Source organism: Plasmodium falciparum (assembly GCF_000002765.6).
Source record: "Plasmodium falciparum 3D7 genome assembly, chromosome: 1".
Lineage (NCBI taxonomy): Eukaryota > Apicomplexa > Aconoidasida > Haemosporida > Plasmodiidae > Plasmodium > Plasmodium falciparum.
Window position 1 is genome coordinate 360,001 of NC_004325.2, and position 22,500 is coordinate 382,500.

General features: G+C 18.5%; 10 protein-coding genes and 1 non-coding gene across 11 annotated transcripts in view; 4 read left to right on the forward strand and 7 right to left on the reverse strand.

The window, feature by feature from the left end:
• The window catches only part of PF3D7_0108800 (mitochondrial carrier protein, putative), a gene marked incomplete at both ends in the record, with an annotated part of 2,506 nt that extends 2,167 nt beyond the window's left edge, over window positions 1-339 (forward strand). Inside the window, 2 exons of the mRNA XM_001350983.1 lie at window positions 119-172; window positions 265-339. Of these exons, the coding sequence (XP_001351019.1) occupies window positions 119-172; window positions 265-339 (129 nt within the window). The remainder of the gene's footprint in view (window positions 1-118; window positions 173-264) is intronic.
• A 1,647-nt stretch (window positions 340-1,986) lies between these two features.
• Window positions 1,987-2,586, reverse strand: PF3D7_0108900. The gene has a single exon (XR_002966594.1). It is a non-coding gene; the product is annotated as an uncharacterized ncRNA (non-coding RNA).
• A 731-nt stretch (window positions 2,587-3,317) lies between these two features.
• Window positions 3,318-3,992, forward strand: PF3D7_0109000 (photosensitized INA-labeled protein PHIL1; the record flags this gene model as incomplete). Its single annotated transcript, XM_001350984.1, has 1 exon — window positions 3,318-3,992. The coding sequence occupies one exon, from the start codon at window positions 3,318-3,320 to the stop codon at window positions 3,990-3,992; it is 675 nt and encodes a 224-aa protein (XP_001351020.1).
• Window positions 3,993-5,609: 1,617 nt separating this feature from the next.
• On the forward strand, window positions 5,610-8,795 carry PF3D7_0109100 (LCCL domain-containing protein; the record flags this gene model as incomplete). Its single annotated transcript, XM_001350985.1, has 2 exons — window positions 5,610-5,823; window positions 5,920-8,795. 2 exons carry the CDS (start codon window positions 5,610-5,612, stop codon window positions 8,793-8,795), a joined length of 3,090 nt encoding a protein of 1,029 aa, XP_001351021.1.
• A 684-nt stretch (window positions 8,796-9,479) lies between these two features.
• On the reverse strand, window positions 9,480-10,178 carry PF3D7_0109200 (cleavage and polyadenylation specificity factor subunit 5, putative; the record flags this gene model as incomplete). The annotated part of the gene is made up of 1 exon (XM_001350986.1): window positions 9,480-10,178. One exon carries the CDS (start codon window positions 10,176-10,178, stop codon window positions 9,480-9,482), a length of 699 nt encoding a protein of 232 aa, XP_001351022.1.
• A 1,636-nt stretch (window positions 10,179-11,814) lies between these two features.
• On the reverse strand, window positions 11,815-13,012 carry PF3D7_0109300 (fatty acid elongation protein, GNS1/SUR4 family, putative; the record flags this gene model as incomplete). Its single annotated transcript, XM_001350987.1, has 2 exons — window positions 11,815-12,646; window positions 12,876-13,012. 2 exons carry the CDS (start codon window positions 13,010-13,012, stop codon window positions 11,815-11,817), a joined length of 969 nt encoding a protein of 322 aa, XP_001351023.1.
• Window positions 13,013-14,438: 1,426 nt separating this feature from the next.
• On the reverse strand, window positions 14,439-15,087 carry PF3D7_0109400 (tubulin-specific chaperone a, putative; the record flags this gene model as incomplete). The annotated part of the gene is made up of 2 exons (XM_001350988.1): window positions 14,439-14,810; window positions 14,959-15,087. The coding sequence occupies 2 exons, from the start codon at window positions 15,085-15,087 to the stop codon at window positions 14,439-14,441; spliced, it is 501 nt and encodes a 166-aa protein (XP_001351024.1).
• Window positions 15,088-16,293: 1,206 nt separating this feature from the next.
• On the reverse strand, window positions 16,294-17,004 carry PF3D7_0109500 (N-acetyltransferase, GNAT family, putative; the record flags this gene model as incomplete). Its single annotated transcript, XM_001350989.1, has 2 exons — window positions 16,294-16,586; window positions 16,830-17,004. The coding sequence occupies 2 exons, from the start codon at window positions 17,002-17,004 to the stop codon at window positions 16,294-16,296; spliced, it is 468 nt and encodes a 155-aa protein (XP_001351025.1).
• Window positions 17,005-17,873: 869 nt separating this feature from the next.
• On the reverse strand, window positions 17,874-18,599 carry PF3D7_0109600 (cold-shock protein, putative; the record flags this gene model as incomplete). The annotated part of the gene is made up of 3 exons (XM_001350990.1): window positions 17,874-18,133; window positions 18,265-18,318; window positions 18,461-18,599. The coding sequence occupies 3 exons, from the start codon at window positions 18,597-18,599 to the stop codon at window positions 17,874-17,876; spliced, it is 453 nt and encodes a 150-aa protein (XP_001351026.1).
• Window positions 18,600-19,148: 549 nt separating this feature from the next.
• On the reverse strand, window positions 19,149-19,806 carry PF3D7_0109700 (rRNA biogenesis protein RRP36, putative; the record flags this gene model as incomplete). Its single annotated transcript, XM_001350991.2, has 2 exons — window positions 19,149-19,552; window positions 19,659-19,806. The coding sequence occupies 2 exons, from the start codon at window positions 19,804-19,806 to the stop codon at window positions 19,149-19,151; spliced, it is 552 nt and encodes a 183-aa protein (XP_001351027.2).
• An 890-nt stretch (window positions 19,807-20,696) lies between these two features.
• On the forward strand, window positions 20,697-22,424 carry PF3D7_0109800 (phenylalanine--tRNA ligase alpha subunit; the record flags this gene model as incomplete). The annotated part of the gene is made up of 1 exon (XM_001350992.1): window positions 20,697-22,424. One exon carries the CDS (start codon window positions 20,697-20,699, stop codon window positions 22,422-22,424), a length of 1,728 nt encoding a protein of 575 aa, XP_001351028.1.
• Window positions 22,425-22,500: the final 76 nt, after the last annotated feature.

Here is a 22,500-nt window from a genome sequence, read left to right on the forward strand (position 1 = left end):
ATATATAAATATATAAATATATAAATATACATATATATATATATATACATATATATATATATATATATTATATACTCATTTGTGTACACATATACATTTTTTTTTTTTTTTAATTTAGAGTCACCTGTCTAATGTATCTGTTGGGCTAGTTGCCGCTGGAGTTCAATTAATAGTAATATAAAAATAAATAGTTCATTAAAATAAATTAAGTAAATACTCATTTATATACACTCTTTTTATAATTTATCTTGTTACTATTTATAGATCATAGCGTTACTACCAAAAGATACCTCAAAAAATGAAGATATAATTGATAATGAAAAAGATGACAATGTTTGAAGTCAATTTTTTTTTTTTTTTTTTAACTTATTAATTAATGAATTTAAATTTTAAAATTAATAAAAAAAATAAAAAGTACAAAAAAAAAAAATGGAAGCAAAAAGGAAAAAATATATTATAATAATAATTTTTTTTTTTTTTTTAAGTTAATCTTATATTTGAATTTAATATTTTATGTTATTTTGTTTTATTTTAAATATCTTTTTTTTTTTATTTTTTTTTATTATTATTTTTATATGTTAAATCATTTATTTATGAATAACACCATATATTATCATTTGTAAAAAACATTCCTCATAAATATGTATATATATATATATATATATATATATTTATATGTATAAATCCAGGTTATGTAAAAAAACCATGTTCCCTTTTTTTTTTTTTAATTTTATTATTTATATTTCAACTTGCATATAGAAAAATTAAAAAATAATAACAACACTATTATTTGGGTGTTATATTACAATAAAATGAAATATAATTTTCTTAGGTTATATAAACATGTATATACATATAACAGTTGTATATATAAAAAAAAAAAAAAAAGTTTGATTTATTATTATTATTATTTTTTTTTTTTTTCTATCGGAATTATGAATTTTGTTCTATTATAATTAGTATATTCATATCATATTTAATATATAAAAGGTAGTATATAACTAATTTGGTTTGAATATAATAACCTTTATATATTACATTATATAGACAAATAAAGGAATCTACATATATGTACATATATTGATATATTTTTTTTTTTTTTTTCCAAATATGAGCTATATGTGTATTTATCAATATTTTCTGAAAAAAAGTGTGTACACTCATGTAAGAAAAAATGACATTGTCCATTCATATAAAAAAAAAAAAAAAAAAAAAAAAAAAAAATTATGAACTAATCAGGTAAAATTTGTATTGAAAAATGTAAACTGTTCATAAATTTCTATCCTTGCAAGCTTGAATATTATATATATTTTATATATATGTATATCTTTTTTTTTTTTTTTTTTTTTTTTTTTTTTCTTTTTACTTATTTTCGTGTGTGTCTTATTTATTCATTTTTATATATGAATTTATAAATATTTTAAAATAAATTACTCTTATGTTATAAATTATAAGCTTTTTTTTTATTTTATTTATTATTTTTTCCGTGTAATTTATAAATATCCTTTAATTGAAAATACATTTTATTTTATTTTATTGTATTTATTTATTATTTTTTTTTTCCCCCTCTTTTTTTTTTGCCTTATTGAGCTAGATATACCCATTACTTTTTTTCCATATATTTATTATATTTCTACATCGTGAAAATGTGTAAATGAAAAAGAAAAGAGTGTAAAATATACTTACTTCTTTTAAGTTTTTCCTTCTTATAATATATATTATATATATATATATATATATACATATACTTTTCTTTTTTTTCTTAATTTGTTTCATTTTATTTATTTCCTGTATTTATCTTATTTATTTTTCCTTTTTTATTTTTTTTTGTACTACATAATTTTATCTTTTTATAATTTCTTTTTTCCTTTTAGTATAATGGGATACATATTTATATTGAAATACTGAAAGTATAATCATCATAAAAATATACATATATATATATATATATATATATATATATGAATTTAACCTTTTTTTTTTTTTTTTTTTTTTTAAGCTACATAAATTTTCTTTTTTTTCAGTTTCCTTCTTTAAATAGTTTTTACCAGATTACAAACTTTCTATGCTTTTAGTGATAGTAATTAAATAAAGAACTAGTTTAAAAATGATGTCCTAATAAACATTATTGTATAATGAACCTTCCATAACAGACACATTATTTATATAATTTTTACTATTAATTTTTATTTTTGTTTTTCCTTTCCTGTAGATATTATAAATTAACAATTTGAATTAACATTATTATAAATAAAATATATATATATATATATATATATATATATATATATATACATATATTCATAAATTTATTTATACCTATATAATTAAGACTTTTTCTGATTTCTTATTTTTAATTTCATTTTTTTCGTGTAATATAAATAATATACAATTTTTAGCTTCAGAAGCTTACAAACCTAAGACATTATAAAATATAGTTCATTTTTAATAGTTCTTCCAAGGTGTGATATAAAATATAAAAATATAATATATATACTTTTGTTTTTAGATATGTATATATAAGAAGGTTCATAAATATATATGATATATGTATATATATATATATATATAAATATAATATATATATATATTTTTTTTTTATTTTATTATTATAATTTATCCATTTGTATTGTTTTCCTTTTATTTTGTCTTCCTTTATTTTAATTATTTTTTTTTATTTTTTTTTTTTATTATAAAAGGAATAAATTTTAATAGCTATAAAAAAAAAAAAAATATAATAAATAAAATAAAAAATAAAATAAAAAATAAAATAAAAAATAAAATAAAAAATAAAATAAATAAATATATACACATATATATATTTGTTATAGAAAAAAACAACATGCACACGCACACACAAAAAAAGCATGCATACTAGCTATTTTTTTTTTTTTTTTTTTTTTTTTTTTTTTTTTCTTTATTATTTAAATAATATTAGCTATTTTTTTTTATTATTTGTTTTCTTTTTTTTTCTGTATATTTAATAAATTACATTCTATATACATATATATATATATATATATATATATATATATATATATTAATACGTATAAATTTTTTATTTTAAAAATATAGATTTTATGTATATATATTATATATATATATATATATATATATATATATATATGTATATGTACATATATATACACATATATATATACATATTTATAATATTATAATTAATATACACACGCTTATATATATATATATATATTTATATTTATAATTAAAAAAAAAAAAAAAAAGAAAAAAAAAAAAATTTGTTTGTTTTTTTTTTTCTTTGCTAAAAACAATATAAATTATTGTTTTTCCTTTAGATGCTTTCTTCCATATCACCAAAAAGATATAGTTTTGATAAACAAGGAAATATAAAAGAAATTGATTTTTTAAGTTGCAAAAGTGTTATATTACCAGAACAACATTTGAATGCAAAGGACAATTTTATTTGTACAACAAGCATTCTTCCAAATTTTTATGAAACACCACCTGATAAAGCTTCTAAATTAAAAATGACACAGGAAAATAATATTGATAAGGCTAATATGGGTACGAATGTATACGTACAAAGAACATCATCATTAAGTAACATGAATGTTCTTCAGTATGCAGATGAAGTACACAACAATTTACAAGATTCAAATGTTCATGAAATAAATGAACCATTAATTTTTGCAGATGTTAATCAATATTGTGGTGATGCAAATACCCAAGGAATTGATCCAGGTGTAGTAGCTGTTTCCAATGCTTTGTTTGCATATAACAGTGCCTTCCAATCTATACCAATTAAAAGTTCTCCAAACGTTTTTAAAAGAAGATCAAAAGGAGAAGCAAATTCAGAATGGAGTAATGCTTTTGTTACTAGAGTAGACCCATATGAATGTACCGACCCAGAAGAAGAATTTAAACCTTATGAAGTTACCAAATATTATGATGAAGGAAAGGTTAAAACTGTTTTTAATTTTGATCAAGAAAATTATAACCAAGATATGTGAACATGAAAATATATGCATTTGTATATATATATATATATATATATATATATATATATATATATATATGTATATATGTGTATATGTATATATGTGCATATGTATATATGTGTATATATTTATATCCACTTCGTTTAACGCACAGATATATACATAATCTTCTTGCACTTTTTTTTTTTTTTTTTTTTTTTTTCCCTTTCGTTTTTTCAGGTTGCATAAATTTTATATATAAGCACAATATATATGACGTATATATTAAAATATTTATTAGTTACATTTTTTATAAGAACGGTGTAAAATTAAATAATATGCTCATATATATGTATATATATTTGTATACCTATATATGTGTGTAACTAAATTGCTGCCTATTATTTTATTTTTTTTTTTTTTTGTTGATTCTATTGTATAACAGTTATATATATATATATATATATATATATATATATATATATATATATATTTATTTATTTATTTATTTATTTATTTATTTATCTTTTCAAGTTATATAGTAATATGCATACATTATATGAATCACCATTTGCTATAAAATAATATAAGTCTATGTAAATATAATATCTTTTTATTTTAAAGGGGAGAAAAAAAAGAAAAAAAAAAAAATGTAACCACATGTATATAATTTTTGATTTTTTTCTTATTAACCAGTACTATATATAACAACATTTTCAATATATATATAATATAATATATAACATATTTATGATGTGTACCTACATAATAGAATTTTATTATATAATATAATTTTTCATTTACCATTAGTTTTACACGTATTATAGCTACCTTTTAATATGTACCATCTGATATATATTATCATTATTTCTCCCTTTTTTTTTTTCGTTTTCATTATTTTATTTATTATTCTGTTTTTTTTTTTTTTTCTTCTTTTTATATCTTATTTGCTTTAAAAAAATTAAAAACAACCTCTTTTTTTTTTTTTTTTTATAATTAAAATAAAAATATATGTACAGTACTAATTGGGGTTTTTTATATTTTTTTTGTAATTGATCGAGTAACTTTTTGTTATATATATATATATATATATTAGACACGAAAAACGAAAAAATATATTTAATAATAAAATAAAATAATATGATTAAAATAAGAATATAAAAAGAATGGTTCACATAAAAATGAAAATAATATAAAATAATATATATTGTCTACATGAAAAATGTTGTATTTTATATAATAATATAGATAAAATTCAATATTTATAATATATATATATATATTTATTTATTTATATATATAAAATTTTTTTTTTTTCGTGGTGTTGTAAGATGTGTATTTACAGAAGCAATGATACAAATATAAAGTTTAAAAAATATTAACTATAAGATATATATATATATATATATATATATGTATATATTTCATAAATGTGTTATTTTATACAATAATTGGGTATACATATGTAGCATCCTACTTTGTCACATATATATATATATATGTTATATTTTCATTAAAATGATTAATTTTTGATTCTTTTCGGTTTAAAAAATTAAAAAAATTAAATACACAAAAAATATATATATATATATATATATATATATGAACAATTAATGGATATATTATTTTATCTTTCTCGTTAATGGCATAATGTTAAAGATAACATGTGTTGGCCTTTTTTTTTACATCATTAAAAGTCTCTTTGTAAATACAAAAGCTCCTGAAACGTCTCTTGAAAAAATAACAGAGTTTAGGCAACAACATAGAAAAACATTAGATGGAAGATTATGTGCTGCAGCATTTCTTCATGATGATCAGACTTATACAAATTGTACTACTTCTCTATCCCCTGACGGAACAAGCGGTTCCTTAAAAAAATAATAAAATAAATAAATATATACATATATATATATATTAGACCGTATCAATATTTTTACATAATTTATACTTTCCATTTTAGGAAGAGAATGGTGTTATGTCGAAGTTCAATTACTAGGAAAAGGTTCGCGCGATTGGGATTATTGTAGGGATTCGATAAATTATGACAAGTTAAGGTTGCATGCTAAAAAGGTGTTTGAAGAAAAATCTTTAGAAGCAGACAGACTTAAGGATAGATTACATGTATTGAATAGTAGAGTATATAGTATGTTACAAAAATATGATTCTGTGTGCGGAAAAAAGCATGAACTAATAAATTCCAGGATTGAAAAGATAAATGAATGGTTAGATAAGAGTTCAGAATCTATTATGAAAATAGAAAACAATACTAATGATTTAAATTCAACAAAAAGTATTATTGATCAATTACAAATAGATATTAAAGAAGAAAATAAAAATGTGAAACAATCTGAAGAAAATTGTAAGAATTTACCAGGATATGAAAATGAACCACATAGTGATGGATTAAAAGTTTCTTATTTTAATAATCTGTTTTTTGATGGTATACCTATAGAAACAAGAATTGAAAAAGATATTAATTTTTTATATAATAGTAGAGGACCATTAGAAAATATATCACCTCATAAATATTCTATTCGTTATGAAGGGTATATATTTGTTCCACATAATGGGACATATACATTTACTATAGAAACAGATTGTTATATTAGATTATTGGTAAATAATAAAGTTATATTAACTTATGGTTTAGAAGAAGTTGTAGATATGACAGATGAAAATATGTATCATTATAATCAACATGATATGTATCAATATAATGATGGATATAAATTAAATACACCTTTTTCTTTTTCATATCCACAATATAGTCATATAAAATATACTTTAAATAATGATGATTTAAGTGAAATAATTAAAAAAAATTCTATACCTATAGAATTGTTAGGTGGAGAAAAACATAAATTTGTACTAGAAATATCACATTCTGCTCATTTAAAATATAAAAATGAAGAATCCAGTTCTTTCAAATTATATTGGAAATCCAGTAGAATTCATCAACAAATAATACAAAGTCATTATTTTTTTACAGAAAATATTATTCCACCCACTAGATTCTCTTCTTTAGATCCTGATATATTTGAACTTGGATTAGTAGATATAAATCAACAAGTGTATAAAAATAATAATAATTGGATTATAACAAATGTTAATACAAAGTATGTAGGTTTACATCTTTTAAAAACACAAGAACATCCTACATATAATAACTTCTCTCTATCTATTAATACAGCATCAAATTTATTTATCGCTTCGCCTATAGATAATGTATTTCCATTAAGTCCCTACAAAGATTCTTTGTGGAAAGTATTCGATACGGGTGATATTATAGAAATAGAAAATAAAGGTAATAGTAATAATAATAATAATATAATCTATAAAAAGAAACAGTTTAAAATAAAATTCATTCCTTTAAAAAATAAATCAGAATTAAAATTTTATATATCAAATAATATTCCCTTCTTTATTTTTGCTCAACAAAGAAAAATATTTCCAACGATATGTAATGGGGAACAACAAATTTTGTCATCACCTTCTAATGCTGTATTTAAAGAATGTGAAGAATCATCTTCTTTATCTAAAGAATTTAATTGCATAGCTGGATTAAGTTCTTTGCATATGGATAAAAAATTTCATGTATGGAGATCATTAAATTCAGGTATTGGAGAATATATTAAAGTTTCTTTTAATACACCAGTACAAATTAATAAATTTAGATTTAAACCAAGAGATGATGTTTTAACATGGCCATCAGAAATATCATTACTATTTGATGATACCGAAATTATCATCCCAATTTTACATACATCTAATATTGAACATAATACAACCAAACTAGAACATCCAATTATAACAACATTTGTCAAAATAGAAATTAAAGATATGTTTCTTAATCATAATGAAACAGGAGGTTCTTTTGAACTTATTGGGAATTCTTGTAATCTTACTAATGATGATTATTTAACTCATCATGGTGCTACTATAGATATTAATGATTGTCATAATAATACTTTAAACAATATACCTGATGTTCTTCCGTTAATACATGGAGATAAATTTTTAATAACATGTGATCCAAATTGTTTAGACAACTTATCTGGAGAAGTATATGGTTCAGATGTATATTCTATAGATTCATCTATATGTAAAGCTTCTATTCATGCAGGTGTTTGTAATATCCAAAATAAACATAATTGTAAATTTTTAATTATAATCAATGAAAAACAAAAAAATTATATAGGTACTTTACAAAATCGTATTTTGTCTTTAAATCAAAGTAATAATTCAAATTTATCTTTTACATTTTCTCCAATAATTAATCCAAACTTTTCTCAATTTTATTCATCATATCCAAATAGTTATTCCATTGTATTTAAAAGAAATGATGATCTTAATTTACCAAATAAGTTTTTAATAGATTATGGAGATGTTTTTAATAATTATGGATCTTTTGCTTACGGATGGAATAAACCAATTACTTTTTTAAACTCTTCATCACAAAAAAAAAAATCTTATTCTAATGGTCTCTATTCAGGAGGTATACCATTTCCCCCTGCAACAGCTAGTCAACATTGTATTACCGATTTAGAATGCCAAACGAATTTCTGGACTTTCCAAACTCATGAAAATGGTACATATACTATTCAAGTACTTGTTGGAAATCTTTCATCCGATATTAAACAAAATACATTTATTGAAGTAAACGGATTGCCTTTAATCAAAAATATACAACTCGAAAAAAATGAATATTTTGTTGCAGTTAAAAATGTTCACGTTACAAGTAGGTCTTTGATATTTACATCGACATGTTTGGAAACAGACAACGAATGTGCTAACGCAAAAACGACAATAATGGCACTTCAAATATTGAAAATTTAACAAAAAAATGAAAAGAAAAAGATATACCCCAATATATATATATATATATTTATACATATTAACACCAACGTCATATAGAATAACAAATTAACATTTTTAAAAGGAAATATGCTCTATCAAAAAAATGTACACATATTATCATTCATATTTAATTTCATGTATTTTCTGTTTTACATGTGCTTAATATATATATATTAATATTTATGAGATCTTTATATTCTTATAAAATTTAGTAACATTTTTTTTCATTAAAAAAAAAAAATTATTTTTTTTTCCCAATAGAATATTATTTTGGATAGCTAAATTGAAATAGCCATTTTATTTTTTTTATTTTTTTTATTTTTGAGAAAAATTAGCTATTCTAAAAATTTTACCAAATTGGAAAATAGAACATAAAAATGTTCATGGGGTATTAATAAAAAAAAAAAAAAAAAAAAAAATACAAACATAAAAAATGAAAAAATAAAATAAAATTAAATATATTAACAAAAAATATGTTTTATTGTTAAATAAAAACAAAACAGTTTTGATTAAAATTCAAAAAAATGAAAAAGTTAAACGAAAAAAAAAAAAAAATAATAAATAAAATAAAATAAAACAACTGGAAAATATGATTAACTTGGTAATATATATATATATATATATATATAATAAAAATGTGAATATTTTGTTTGCCTTTTTATTTTAATTTTCGGCATCTTGTTCTTGTACCATACAATGTAATTTAAATCTTGAAAGTATACTTGAGAGTCCACTAATTGCCAATCCACAATTATTTAAATCAAAAAGTGGTATGGCTTTTAAAGTAAATCCAGGAGGTAAATGGAAAATACATTTAGGTGATAAGATTACTTGATATAATCGGATATATTCTTTTGGTCTACTTATATGTGCCGGCAAGTATGGTAAGAAAACCGAATTGAATTGTGTTCTCCACCATTCTCCTAAAAAATCTCCAATTTCAACTGTCTCTTCTTGTTCTTTATTTATTTGTGCTGGTGTAAAATGTATATCTTTAATTTTGTTAATATATTTTTGTAATTTTTTTTTTAATACTTCTTTTGGCTTCTCCCATGTTTTATATTTCCCATTCAATAAATAATATTTCTGACTTTCTATATGTTGTAATAATAATAAATGAGGATATTCATATCTATGACATAATATTATTGCTAATACTGAATTACGAATACCATTTTTATTATACGCATTTATACGTTTCTTGCATTTCTCCTTATCTATAATAAATTTATTTTTCAACTTCTCATCAATATTAAACTCATAGTTAGATTGAGGATATAATAGCCATTCTCCTTTATTTTCTCGGCCTGTTATATTAACAAGTGTATTATTCAAATTCGAGCTTATATTTGTACTTAACATGTCTTTATATATATTTATTTTTTAGTATTACATAATTAATATATATGCATACATACATATACATATGTATATATCATAAATATAAATTACAAAACAATTATAAAGAAGGGCTCAAATGTTTATATATATATAAAAATATATATATATATATAATATATACAATATATGCAATATATATAATATTTTAATTAATTATAATGAAAATAATTCAAAAAAGGAAAGTTGCACTTGATACGCTTATTATGAAAATATTTTTTTTCTTTTCCTTTTTCTTAACTTTATACAAAATTATATAATTCATCAATTATATATATATATATATATATATATATATATATATATATAATATGCTAATAATCTAAAAAAATAATAAGATAATTTATTCTATACTATAACAAATCTACTTATTATTTTATCCTATTACTATTTTGATTGCTTTTTCATTTTTTCCCTCTTAAAATTGTAAACAGTATATCAAATATTTTAAATAATATAAAATATAAATATTATATGTATGAAAAATAATTTATAAAATAAATACATATAATATATATATATATATATATGTATATGTATGATAATTCTTCACTTATTTTGCCCTTTAGCATTTATATTACTAGGGTAATTAATACAGATATTTTATATACGAATCATTCAAAGGCAGATAAATATTATATTTTTCTTCTTATCTATAATAACATATTTAGAAGTGTTCAAAAAATATATATATTTTTTTTTTCTTAGGATTATATAATACTTGAATAATCATTAATAAAAAAATATATATTTACAATATATATAATATAATATAATATAATTATGTATATTTATTTTTTTTTATTTTACATGAACCTTGTGTTCTGAAGGGTAATAAATTGAAAGTTATTCATTTAAATAAAAAGAATGAAATTATATATATATATATATATATATTATAATATGATTAAATAAAGAAAGAATGAATAAATTGTGCTTTGAGTGAGAGAGGAAGAAACGATTTTATAAATTTATAAAATATGTGTTAATTTTTTTGTTTTCTTATATAAAGATGGAGTTTTATCAGATTTTATTTTATATGTGTAAATATAAAATAATAAAAATGAAATTAAAAAAAAATAATAAATAAAAATAAAAAGATAAAAAAAAAAATTGACTTGTATTTGGGTTAGAATAAATATGAAGAAAAATATAATATTAAACATATATGTAATATTATATATATATATTATATATATTAATATAAGGGTATACCTTTTTAATAATTTTGTATGTCTTTATTTATTCTTTCATATATCCAATATTTAAAAAATGAATTGCTTACTATTATTAATAGTATAATATAAAATATAATTATAATCAAATTATTTTGGTGTTTATAATTACCTTTTAATGGTTACACATATGACACTGAAAGGTTTTTTTTTTTTTTTTTTTATGCGTTTTATGAGACTAGCTATTAATATATATATATATATATATTATGAACAGTCAGAATTTTTTGTATTTTAATTTAATATAATATAATTTTATTTTATTTAATTTTATTTAATTTTCATGTTATAATTAATCCAAAATACACAACTCATAATTGTTTGTTTTTAGTTACTTATCCATTTAAGTAATTGTCCCAAACGTTTCATGTTTTTTTTTTTTTTTTCATAAGATATGAAATTATATATCTGTGAAAAAAGTAATTTATAAATAAATATAAATATGATATATACATAAGTGAAGCCAATATAATATTTTTTCTTGATATATAATGTCCATATTGAAAGGTAACATTATTTTTTAATTTGTGAACAAAGGAAACTGTCCATTTATTATTATATGTATATATATAAGATATATAAAGACAATAACTAGTTAATAAAACACCTAAAAACATTTGGCAAATTTGTATAAGTGTAACAATAATACTCCATTTAAATTTTTTATTATAACAACTAGCCAAAAAATAATAAAAGTACATAATGCTATGAACAAACGCATTAATACAAATAAAAATAAACCCAACAGGTATTTCTTCATAATATGTATCCCATGTATATAATAAAACAGTTGAATGATGAAACCAATGTAAAAATGTTATTTCTTTCTTTTTTAAAATTAAAAATAAAGTATCGATTAACTCAAAATATTTTGATATAATAAAAAAACATATCCATAATCCAACTGTACCAAATCCACACGTATATATCGGAGGAATAATTAATAAACCTGTCAAAGAATAATGATATATGATATATATTAATACAGGATACAATTTTATTGTTACTAACAAATTAAAAAATGATAAAACAAAATTCCATATGGATATAGTTCTTTTCAAATTCAACGCCTTTTTATCTCTCATTAGAATATTCCCATATTTACAAAATAATAAATAAATTATTACTATCAAAGGACATATGAAATATTTGTTATGAACAAATTGGATAAAGTCAAAAGGTTTGAAATCTCTCTCCCTACAAAAATAAACAAACAAATAAATAATATTATATGAATATATTATATATATATTAATATGTTATATATGAATATGTTATATATGAATATGTTATATATGAATATGTTATATATGAATATGTTATATATGAATATGTTATATATATATATATATATATATATATTGTAGAATTTTTTTATATGCCATATTTGTACGCACATAATTAAATAACGTATATATTGTCAAACCATTTAAAGGAGATATAATTAAGAAAAGGATATATTTCTTCTATGAAAAATATTGGTCTCTTAGGGTAATTTCTTATATGTCCTATTATCTCCATAAAATACTCATCATTTGTTTTTGTTATAATATTTGTGATCATCTTTTTTTTTTTTTTTTTTTTTTTTTTTTTTTTTTTTTTTTTTTTTATTATTATTATTGTTCGTTTAAGGTGCTATTGTTTGCAAAATATTCATGGGAAGATAAAATAAAATTGAATCATAAAAATATAAGGCATTAAGTCTACCATTGCAGTTTATTGAAAGTTTTTATTTTTAAAAAAAAAAAAAATAATAATAAATAAAAAAATCGAAAAAATTATAAAGCTTAATAAAAAAAAAAAAAAAAAAATATATATATATATATATATATATATATATACATATTAGTATATGTGTATATGCCAAATCGTATTCTTTTTTTTGTTATTCTTTGTAGGTATTTACATTATTCTATACAGTTTCAAACATTTTATACATTTTATATATATTTTTACGAATGTGTAAATATATATATATTTATTTATATTTATATATAATATTTAAAATGACAGTGGATATTTTTACGTGCTTCGTTTTTCCTTTTTGGAAGAATAATAAAAAGTTATGTTTTTTCATAGGCACTTATATATTTATTTTTATTAATTATTTAGTTATACTCATATGATAGTTATGTATGATAATTATTGAAATTGTAAATCATTTTATTATATGACGCATTTTCATTTAAGTGGACGCGTACGGAAATTACGAATCCTTGTAATGAGGAAATAAAAATAAAAATAAAAATATAAAGAAATATATATAAGGCAAACTATATTTTAACATAATACCTTTTAACAAGTTGGACATTTGTTATACATTTGTACATGTATATATATATATATATATTTATATATTTATTTATTTATTTATTTTATTTTTTTTTTTTTTTGTAATTTCTTCATTTAATAACCTTTCTACATGTCACCCTTAATTTTATGTAAAAAGGACGTATTAAAAGGCGTACACTAAATATTTTATGTGAACATATTTGTGTATGCATATATAAAAATATATGTCTGTGAATGTTTTATTGTTCTTATTTTATTATTTTTTTTTTTTTTTTTTTTTGGTGGGGGAACATTGCATGAAAATAATATTTATTGATAATAGAAAAAAAAAATAAAGGAATGAAATGGAAAAAATAACATTTAATAAAAACTTATTGTAAGGGAAAAAATCATGAATATATTATGAATATATTTGTTAGTATGTTAATAATTAAATGTGGAAAAATTACATATATGTATAAAAAAAAAAAAGAAAAAAAAAAAAATTATAATAATAATAATAATAATAATTAAGGGGTGAATAGTTTATTCATGTTATATAAACATGAAAAAAAATTATACATATATATACTTATAAGTATATTTTATAAAATCACATATATATATATATATATATATATATATAATATATATGATGAATGCTCTCATATATAAATAATATATCATATTATGTTTGCTTTTTTTTTTTTTTTTGTAATTAAATATCAATGCATTCTTCCATTTGATATAAGACTGGTTCACTTATAACAGATTTTTTGGATGATGGTAAGGTTGCATCTTTAATATGTAGAAACACATTTTCTAATGTTTGATTAATAATATTAATTTCATTACGAAATTCTTCATAGTTTGTTTTAAATAATTCTTTTAATTCTTCTTCTGTACATTTTTTTGAAATGCCAACTTTTTTGTCATTGATTTCCAGGATGTCTGGAAATTTTTCATAAACTGTTTCATATAACTTTTTCAAGCTTTTTTGTAAAGAACTATTTATATGTGGTACTACTTTTACAGTTTCTTCTAAAATATCTTTTGCCCTCTTTATTTCGTTTTCACCCTTATTCTCATCCTGTCATTAAAAAAAAAAAAAAAAAAAAAAATATATATATATATATATATATATATATGTATTATATTTTATAAAACGACAAAACATTTTGTAGAAGAAATATATATATATATATATTTATTTATTTATTTATTTATTCATTTATTACCTTAAGGGTGTTCAATTTACTTCTTAATTCCTTTTCTTCCTCTTCGTAGAATATTAATTCCTTCAAGAGTCTCCTCACAGCTCCATGATTAATTTTCAAAAGTTTTAATTCCAATGCCATATATTCCATTTTAAGATATAAATTAATACTTATATATATAGATAATAGAAGGAAAAAAAAAAAAAAAAAAAAAAAATTTTTCAGAATTTATATTCTTCCACAAAGCGTGAATATCACATATATATATAATATATAATATATAATATATATATATATATATATATATATTTTTATAATTGTAGGTAATTATAAATTTATAAACATATAATTAAAATGTATTATATATATATATATTTTTTTTTTTTTATTTTTAGTAATATCTTCTCTTTTTTTTTTTTTTTTAATTAAATTATTTAATAATATTTTCATATGATTATATTGTATATATGTATATATTTTTTTTTTTTTTATTTTTGCAAATGGATCATCTATTTATAAATATGTGAATTTTATTATGCATGACCTTAAAATGATTTTATATATATATATATATGAAATGTCTTTGAAAAAAAGTACTTAAAATTATAAAAATAATGCATACAATACATTAGATAAAAATTTTACGAGCATATATTATTCATAATATTATATATATTTTTTTTAAATACGTATAAGTACAAAATGATATCATCAAACGCGACATGATCTTTTTTTTTTTTTTTTTTTTTTTTTTTTTTTATCACTGAATTGTTTTACTATGTTAAATATATATATGCATATACATTCTACATGAGAATGTTTCCTATTCCTACTTCAAAAATAATATAAAATTTTCATGTTTAAAATGATAATATGGCATATAGTTTTAAAACATGTGTGTGTGTGTGATATATATATAAAAAAAAAAAAAAAAAAAAAAAAGGAATAATTAAGTTCATTTTTAAAATAGTTAAAAAAAAAAAATAAATAAAAAGAAAGAAAGGAAAAATATGTACATGTATATATACATATATATATATAAACAAAATATTATCAAAATGTATAAAAATGAAACAAATTGACAGGTACAAGGGATAATTAGATTTATTTGTTATTTTACAAATATGCTTATATTTTTCAATAATATAATATATACATATATATATGTACTGAAAAGAAAAGAATTTAAAAAAAAAAAAAAAAAAAAAAAAAAAATGATTTTCTTTCATTTTTCATAATTTAAAAATGCACAAAAAAAAAAAATAATAATAATAATAATAATAATATAACATATAAAAAAATATACATATAAAAATAATATATACATATATTTATATTTTTTATTTTTTATAATTGTCATGAATTTGTTATGTCTAGATATTTCCTCATATCAAGAGCACTTTCATTACCACAATAATAATTATTAATTTCCTCATTAATTACATAACCTAATTTTTTATACATATTTATAGCTGGGTTGTTAGAAACTCGAACAAATAAATCTACAAAATTTCCTTTATGTATTATTTGGGTTATCTTTTCAAATTCGGTCATTAAATCAACTCCTTTGCCCGTTCGTCTGCTGTCCTCTTCAATGGATAAAGCAGTCACATGACCATGATAATCTTGTCCAAACCCTTCCTCCTTCCCTACAAAAAAAAAAAAATATATATATATATATATATATAATATGATAAATAAAAGTCAATTATATTTTCTTATACATATATATTTATAAAATACTACTCCTTTTTATATTCCCATTTTTCAATGTATCTCTTTACACACACAAACATATATATATAATATATATATATATATATATACATACATATACATATCAATTCGTTATACATAATTTTTTTGTTCATAAATTTTTATTTAACACAAACCTAAAATATATCCACTTGTGTGATCATCTATTTCTTTTGTTATGATATTCATATGAGGCCATTTATAAATATATCTCAAATAAAATTTATCATTAAATACTTCTGTAAAGGGATCTAAATTCACATTGTTCACTTTATATAAATCTATATAGCTAAAATATTGATAACTAGCCATATTTTTTTTTTTTTTTTTTTTTTATATATACATATATATAAATATATATAACTGATAATACAATCTTATTTCTTATGGGAAATAATTATATTATTAAATAAGCTATTTATTTAATTTTTTCAAAATATCAGATTAAAAAAAAAAAAAAAAAATGAACAATTCAGGTAACAAAAAATACAATAATATAATAATAAAAATAAAAATAAATAAATATAAATATATATATAATATTTTTTTTTTTTGACTTCAAATAATATATATTTTTTTCATATTTTACTTAATTTTCCTATTTTTTTTTTCATATAAATAAATAAATATATTATATATATATATATAATTATGTTTTAATAAAATTAATTTTTTTTATAATTTATTCTGATGTTAAATATTTTCTTACGACAAAAATAAAATTAAAATAAAAATTATATATATAATGATAATATCGAAATATATATATATATATATATATATATATATATATATTATTATTTTTTATGGTTTATATAAAATTACCCATAAAATATTATTATATCTTAATTATAAGAGAGTATTATTTTTTAATGACCTTGATAAACATCACACCTTATTATTTTATTATATATAAAATATATACATATAAATATATATATTATATTATATATTTAATATATATTTATATTTATATATTATCTACATTTTGGAGTATTCCATATTTCATTAACAAAAAAAAAAAAAAAAAAAAAAAATTTTTAAATAAAATAAATGAGAAAGAATATGAAAAAAAAAAAAAAAAAAAAAAAAAGAAAGGCTTCTATTTTATAAATATTTATTCATAATATTTTTTGTACTCTCATATTTATGTTTTTTATTCATTTCATAAGATCCTTTTTTTAATCTATATAGTCAACATTTATAGCTTTACTTGAATTACTTTTTTCATCGTATATTACGGAAAATTTTACTCTTTCTCCTGGTACCAAATATTTAAATTCTTTTTTAATTTCTTCTTTTTTTTTATTATGTTTATTATTATTATTATTATTATTATTATCATATTCAAAATTATATTCCTCCTTCTTTTGCGTTATATCCATATTTGCATTCCATGCTAATTTTTTTTTCTCTTCATTCGTAACTTCAAAAGTTCTACCTACAAAGTGAAATATTAAGATAAAATTATTTTTTATTATTTTTGTATTAAGAAATTGTTTCCTTTTTTTTTTTTTTCTTTTAAAAGGAAAAGGAAATATTTATGTTATATTATTATGTTTAAAAAATTACTTTGACAAATGTCAGTATAATGTACGAAAATGTCTGGCCCTCCGTCGTTCGGTTCTATATAAAATAAAAAATACGTAGCACATAAATAAAAGATATCAAACATAATATGTAAAATAGAACACATAAAATGTGATATAAATTAGAATCTATTTATGTACAAATTTTTTTTTTTTTTTTTTTTTATGGTAAAACATACTTATAAAACCATAACCTTTCCTCTTATCGAACATGATAACATTTCCTGTTATTTTATCATGTTTTTCTTTATTTATTAATTGAGAAAAAAAATGTTTTTTATAACTATTAAAATGAATGTGAATTTTTCTTCTAAGCATTTTATACCATTTATTATTTATTAAAATTTTATATTACAATAATATATTAAAAAATAAAATATACATATAATATTTGAAACTATATATAAATATAAGGTATGTTTTTTTTTTAAGTTTTTTTTCAAATAATCATTTAATTAAAAGTATATATAGTTACAATATGAATAGATTAAATATTATAAATATATATATATATATATATATATGTATAGATTTATAGTAAGATAAAAAAAAATAATAATAAATAAAAAACAAAATAAAATAAATAAATAAATAAAAGAAATTGTGGATATATATCATAATATATGTTACATACAAATAATATATATTATTATTTTATTTTATTTTTTTATTATGTATATATGCACACAATACACAAAACAACTTCACATAAAAAAAAATAATAATTAATAAGTAATTATTTTTCATTGAAAAAAATATCATATATATATATATATATATATATTTATATTTACATTTTTATGTTTTTTTTTTTTTTTTTTTTTTTTTTTTTTTTTTTTTTCTTTTTTTTTCTTTTTTTTTCTTTTTTTAATCCATATTTCTTCTTGTTGGTATGATGTTTCTCTTTCTCTCTTTTTGCAATGTTTTTTTTTCTTTTTTTATAACTTTCTTTAAACTCTTATTACTCGACAATTTTTCTTGAACTATTTTTTTAATTTTTCTATCACTATAATAATAAGGTTTTTTATTTTTGGTTAGAATATTTTGTTTTTCCTGTTTTACTAATTCTGCTTTTAATTTCCTTTCTTCTTCTTTTTTTTTTAATAATATATCAGTGCTTTTATAATCATTGTATTTTTTTTTTAATTCGTCCTTTTCTTCTTGTGTTATATTTTTGCTTTTTAATTTTTTTTCTATAATCTTCTTTTCTTGTTCTCTTGAGTCGTATAAAAACTTGTATGCATTTCTAAAAAAGTTCGCATTGAACGATCCTATAGAAGAAATTAACAATATAAAATGTCATCATATAATAATAAATAATATATATATATATATATATATATATATATATATGTTTATTTTTTTTTTGTTTATTACCTGAAAAATCAGAAAAACGAGGATCTCTTACGAGCGGCTTTGCACTTTTTTTTTTTTCAAAAACGTTGAATGGTTTTCTATTACTAACAACTAACGGTTTTTTACTTTTTTTTATTTTTGTATTTTTTTCTTTATGCTGTCCTTCCATAATATCTAAAAAATATATTTTTTATTTTTTATTAATTCAAGGGCAAAATAATATATTTATATATAATAATATAATACAACATATATATATATATATATATATAGATGAAATATACATTTGTATGTAATATTATATATATATATTTTGTTCTTATTTATATTAAATATTAATGATAATATTTAATATATTTTTAATTATCAATAATTTTACAAAATCATTTCCGTATTATTATAAATATAAATATATATTATTTATATATTTTTTTGTTATAAAAGAAAAAAAGATTATATTGTATATAAAAATGTATATTATATATATATATAAAATATATATATATTTAAAAAAAAAAAAAAAAAAAAAAAAAGGATAGATAAATAAATAAATATATATTAATATATATATATATATATATATATATACAATAATGATTTTTTTGTGAAGTGCCTTTATGAATACGATTTTAAAAGAATAAAATATATATATATATATATATATTTTTTTTAGAGTTATATTATTTTATTTTTTTCTTTTCTTATTTATTCATTCTTTTTTTTTTTTTTTTCCTTTTTTATGTTATAAGTTTATGTATACATTGTGTTGTAAGTTATGTTTGTTATTTTATTCTTTTTACGCCAATATAAAGTAAATTAAATAAATATAAATATATATATATTAAATATATATATATATTATATATGTATATATATTTTTTTTTATACCAATATATACAAACTTTAAAAAAGTAGATCTCATTACATATATAAAAAAAAGTATATATAACATAAATATAATATATTTATATAATTCATTTATTTCATTTCATTTCATTTTTTTTTTTTTTAATTTTTGTGAGGTTTACTAATTAATTTTTTCCAAAAGCTCATTTCAAAATGAGTACGAATAATGTGGAAGAGAAAAAAAATGAGGAATTATATAATTTGCTGAACATACTTGAAGAAGAATTTAATTTGAGTAAGATAGAAAATAAAAATAATAATAAGAATGATGATGGTGATGATGATGATGTTAATAAAAGAGAAGATAATAATAATAATGAATATTACAAAAAATTAAAAGATGAGAAAGGTTTAGATGTACTTATAAATGAATATACAACATCCTTAAAGATAAGTAAGAAATATAATATTGATCATAATAAAGTAATGGGTATGATTAAAAAACTTGAAACATTATATTATATTATTAATCTTATTAAATCTTTTAATACATATCATTTGAGTGACGAAGGTAAACAATATTTAAAAGAAGGTTCTCCTGAATTTATTGTTATAAAATATGTAATTCAAAATAATAAATGTACATTAGAAGATTTAAAAAAAAACCTTGGAAAAATAGGAGATATAGGTCTAAATACAAATTTAAAAAATCGTACGATACAATTAAATAAAGCTGATAAATGTTTAACATGTAATTGTAATTTACATGATATACAAGACTTTACTCAAATATATTTGGATATAATAAATCAATATGGTCATGATGAAGAACTATTATTTGCCCATTTAAAAAATAAAAATCATACGAAGAACGCATTAAATAATAATGAAATGAAAAATTCTTGTAAAGATAATAATATTATTAACAATTTAATACAAGATTTAAAAAAAAGGAAATTATTAGAAATAAAAAAAAATTCATATAGTCATGTAATTAAAACGAGCATTTTTAAAAAAGATATTAAAAAACAAATTACAGATATAAATTATCTATTATTAAAAAATGAAGAATATAAAAAATATGATATAAAAAAATATAATTTTTTTTCGAGTGGGAAGAAAATCAACAAGGGAAATATTCATCTTTTAACAAAACAAATGAGAACATTTAAAGAAATATTTTTTTCTTTAGGATTTGAAGAAATGGAAACTCATAATTATGTAGAATCATCTTTTTGGTGTTTCGATGCTTTATATATTCCACAACAACATCCAAGTAGAGATTTACAAGATACCTTTTTTATAAAAGAACCAGAAACTTGTATAGATAAATTTGTAGATACAGAATATATCGATAATATTAAAAGAGTACATACACATGGTGATTATGGAAGTTTTGGATGGAATTATAAATGGAAACTAGAAGAAAGTAAAAAAAATGTTTTAAGAACTCATACTACAGCAAATTCTTGTAGAGCTTTATTTAAACTAGCCAAAGAATATAAAGAAGCAGGATGTATAAAACCCAAAAAATATTTTAGTATCGATCGTGTTTTTAGAAATGAAAATTTAGATAGTACACATTTAGCTGAATTTCATCAAGTAGAAGGACTTATTATCGATAAAAATATTGGACTTTCTCATTTAATAGGTACATTAGCAGCATTTTATAAACACATAGGTATTCACAAGCTAAAATTTAAACCGACCTTTAATCCATATACTGAACCATCCATGGAAATATATGGATATCACGAGCAGAGTAAAAAGTGGCTAGAAGTTGGAAATAGTGGCATCTTTAGACCAGAAATGTTAAGATCCATGGGATTCTCCGAAGAAGTATCCGTAATAGCCTGGGGACTAAGTCTGGAGAGACCAACAATGATTAAATATAACATAAAAAATATTAGGGACCTTTTTGGATACAAAAGTGTTGTATGATTTATATTAATGGATAAATAAATGTGTACTTGATACATTTTTATGTATTATATATTCTCATATTATTGTTCATATA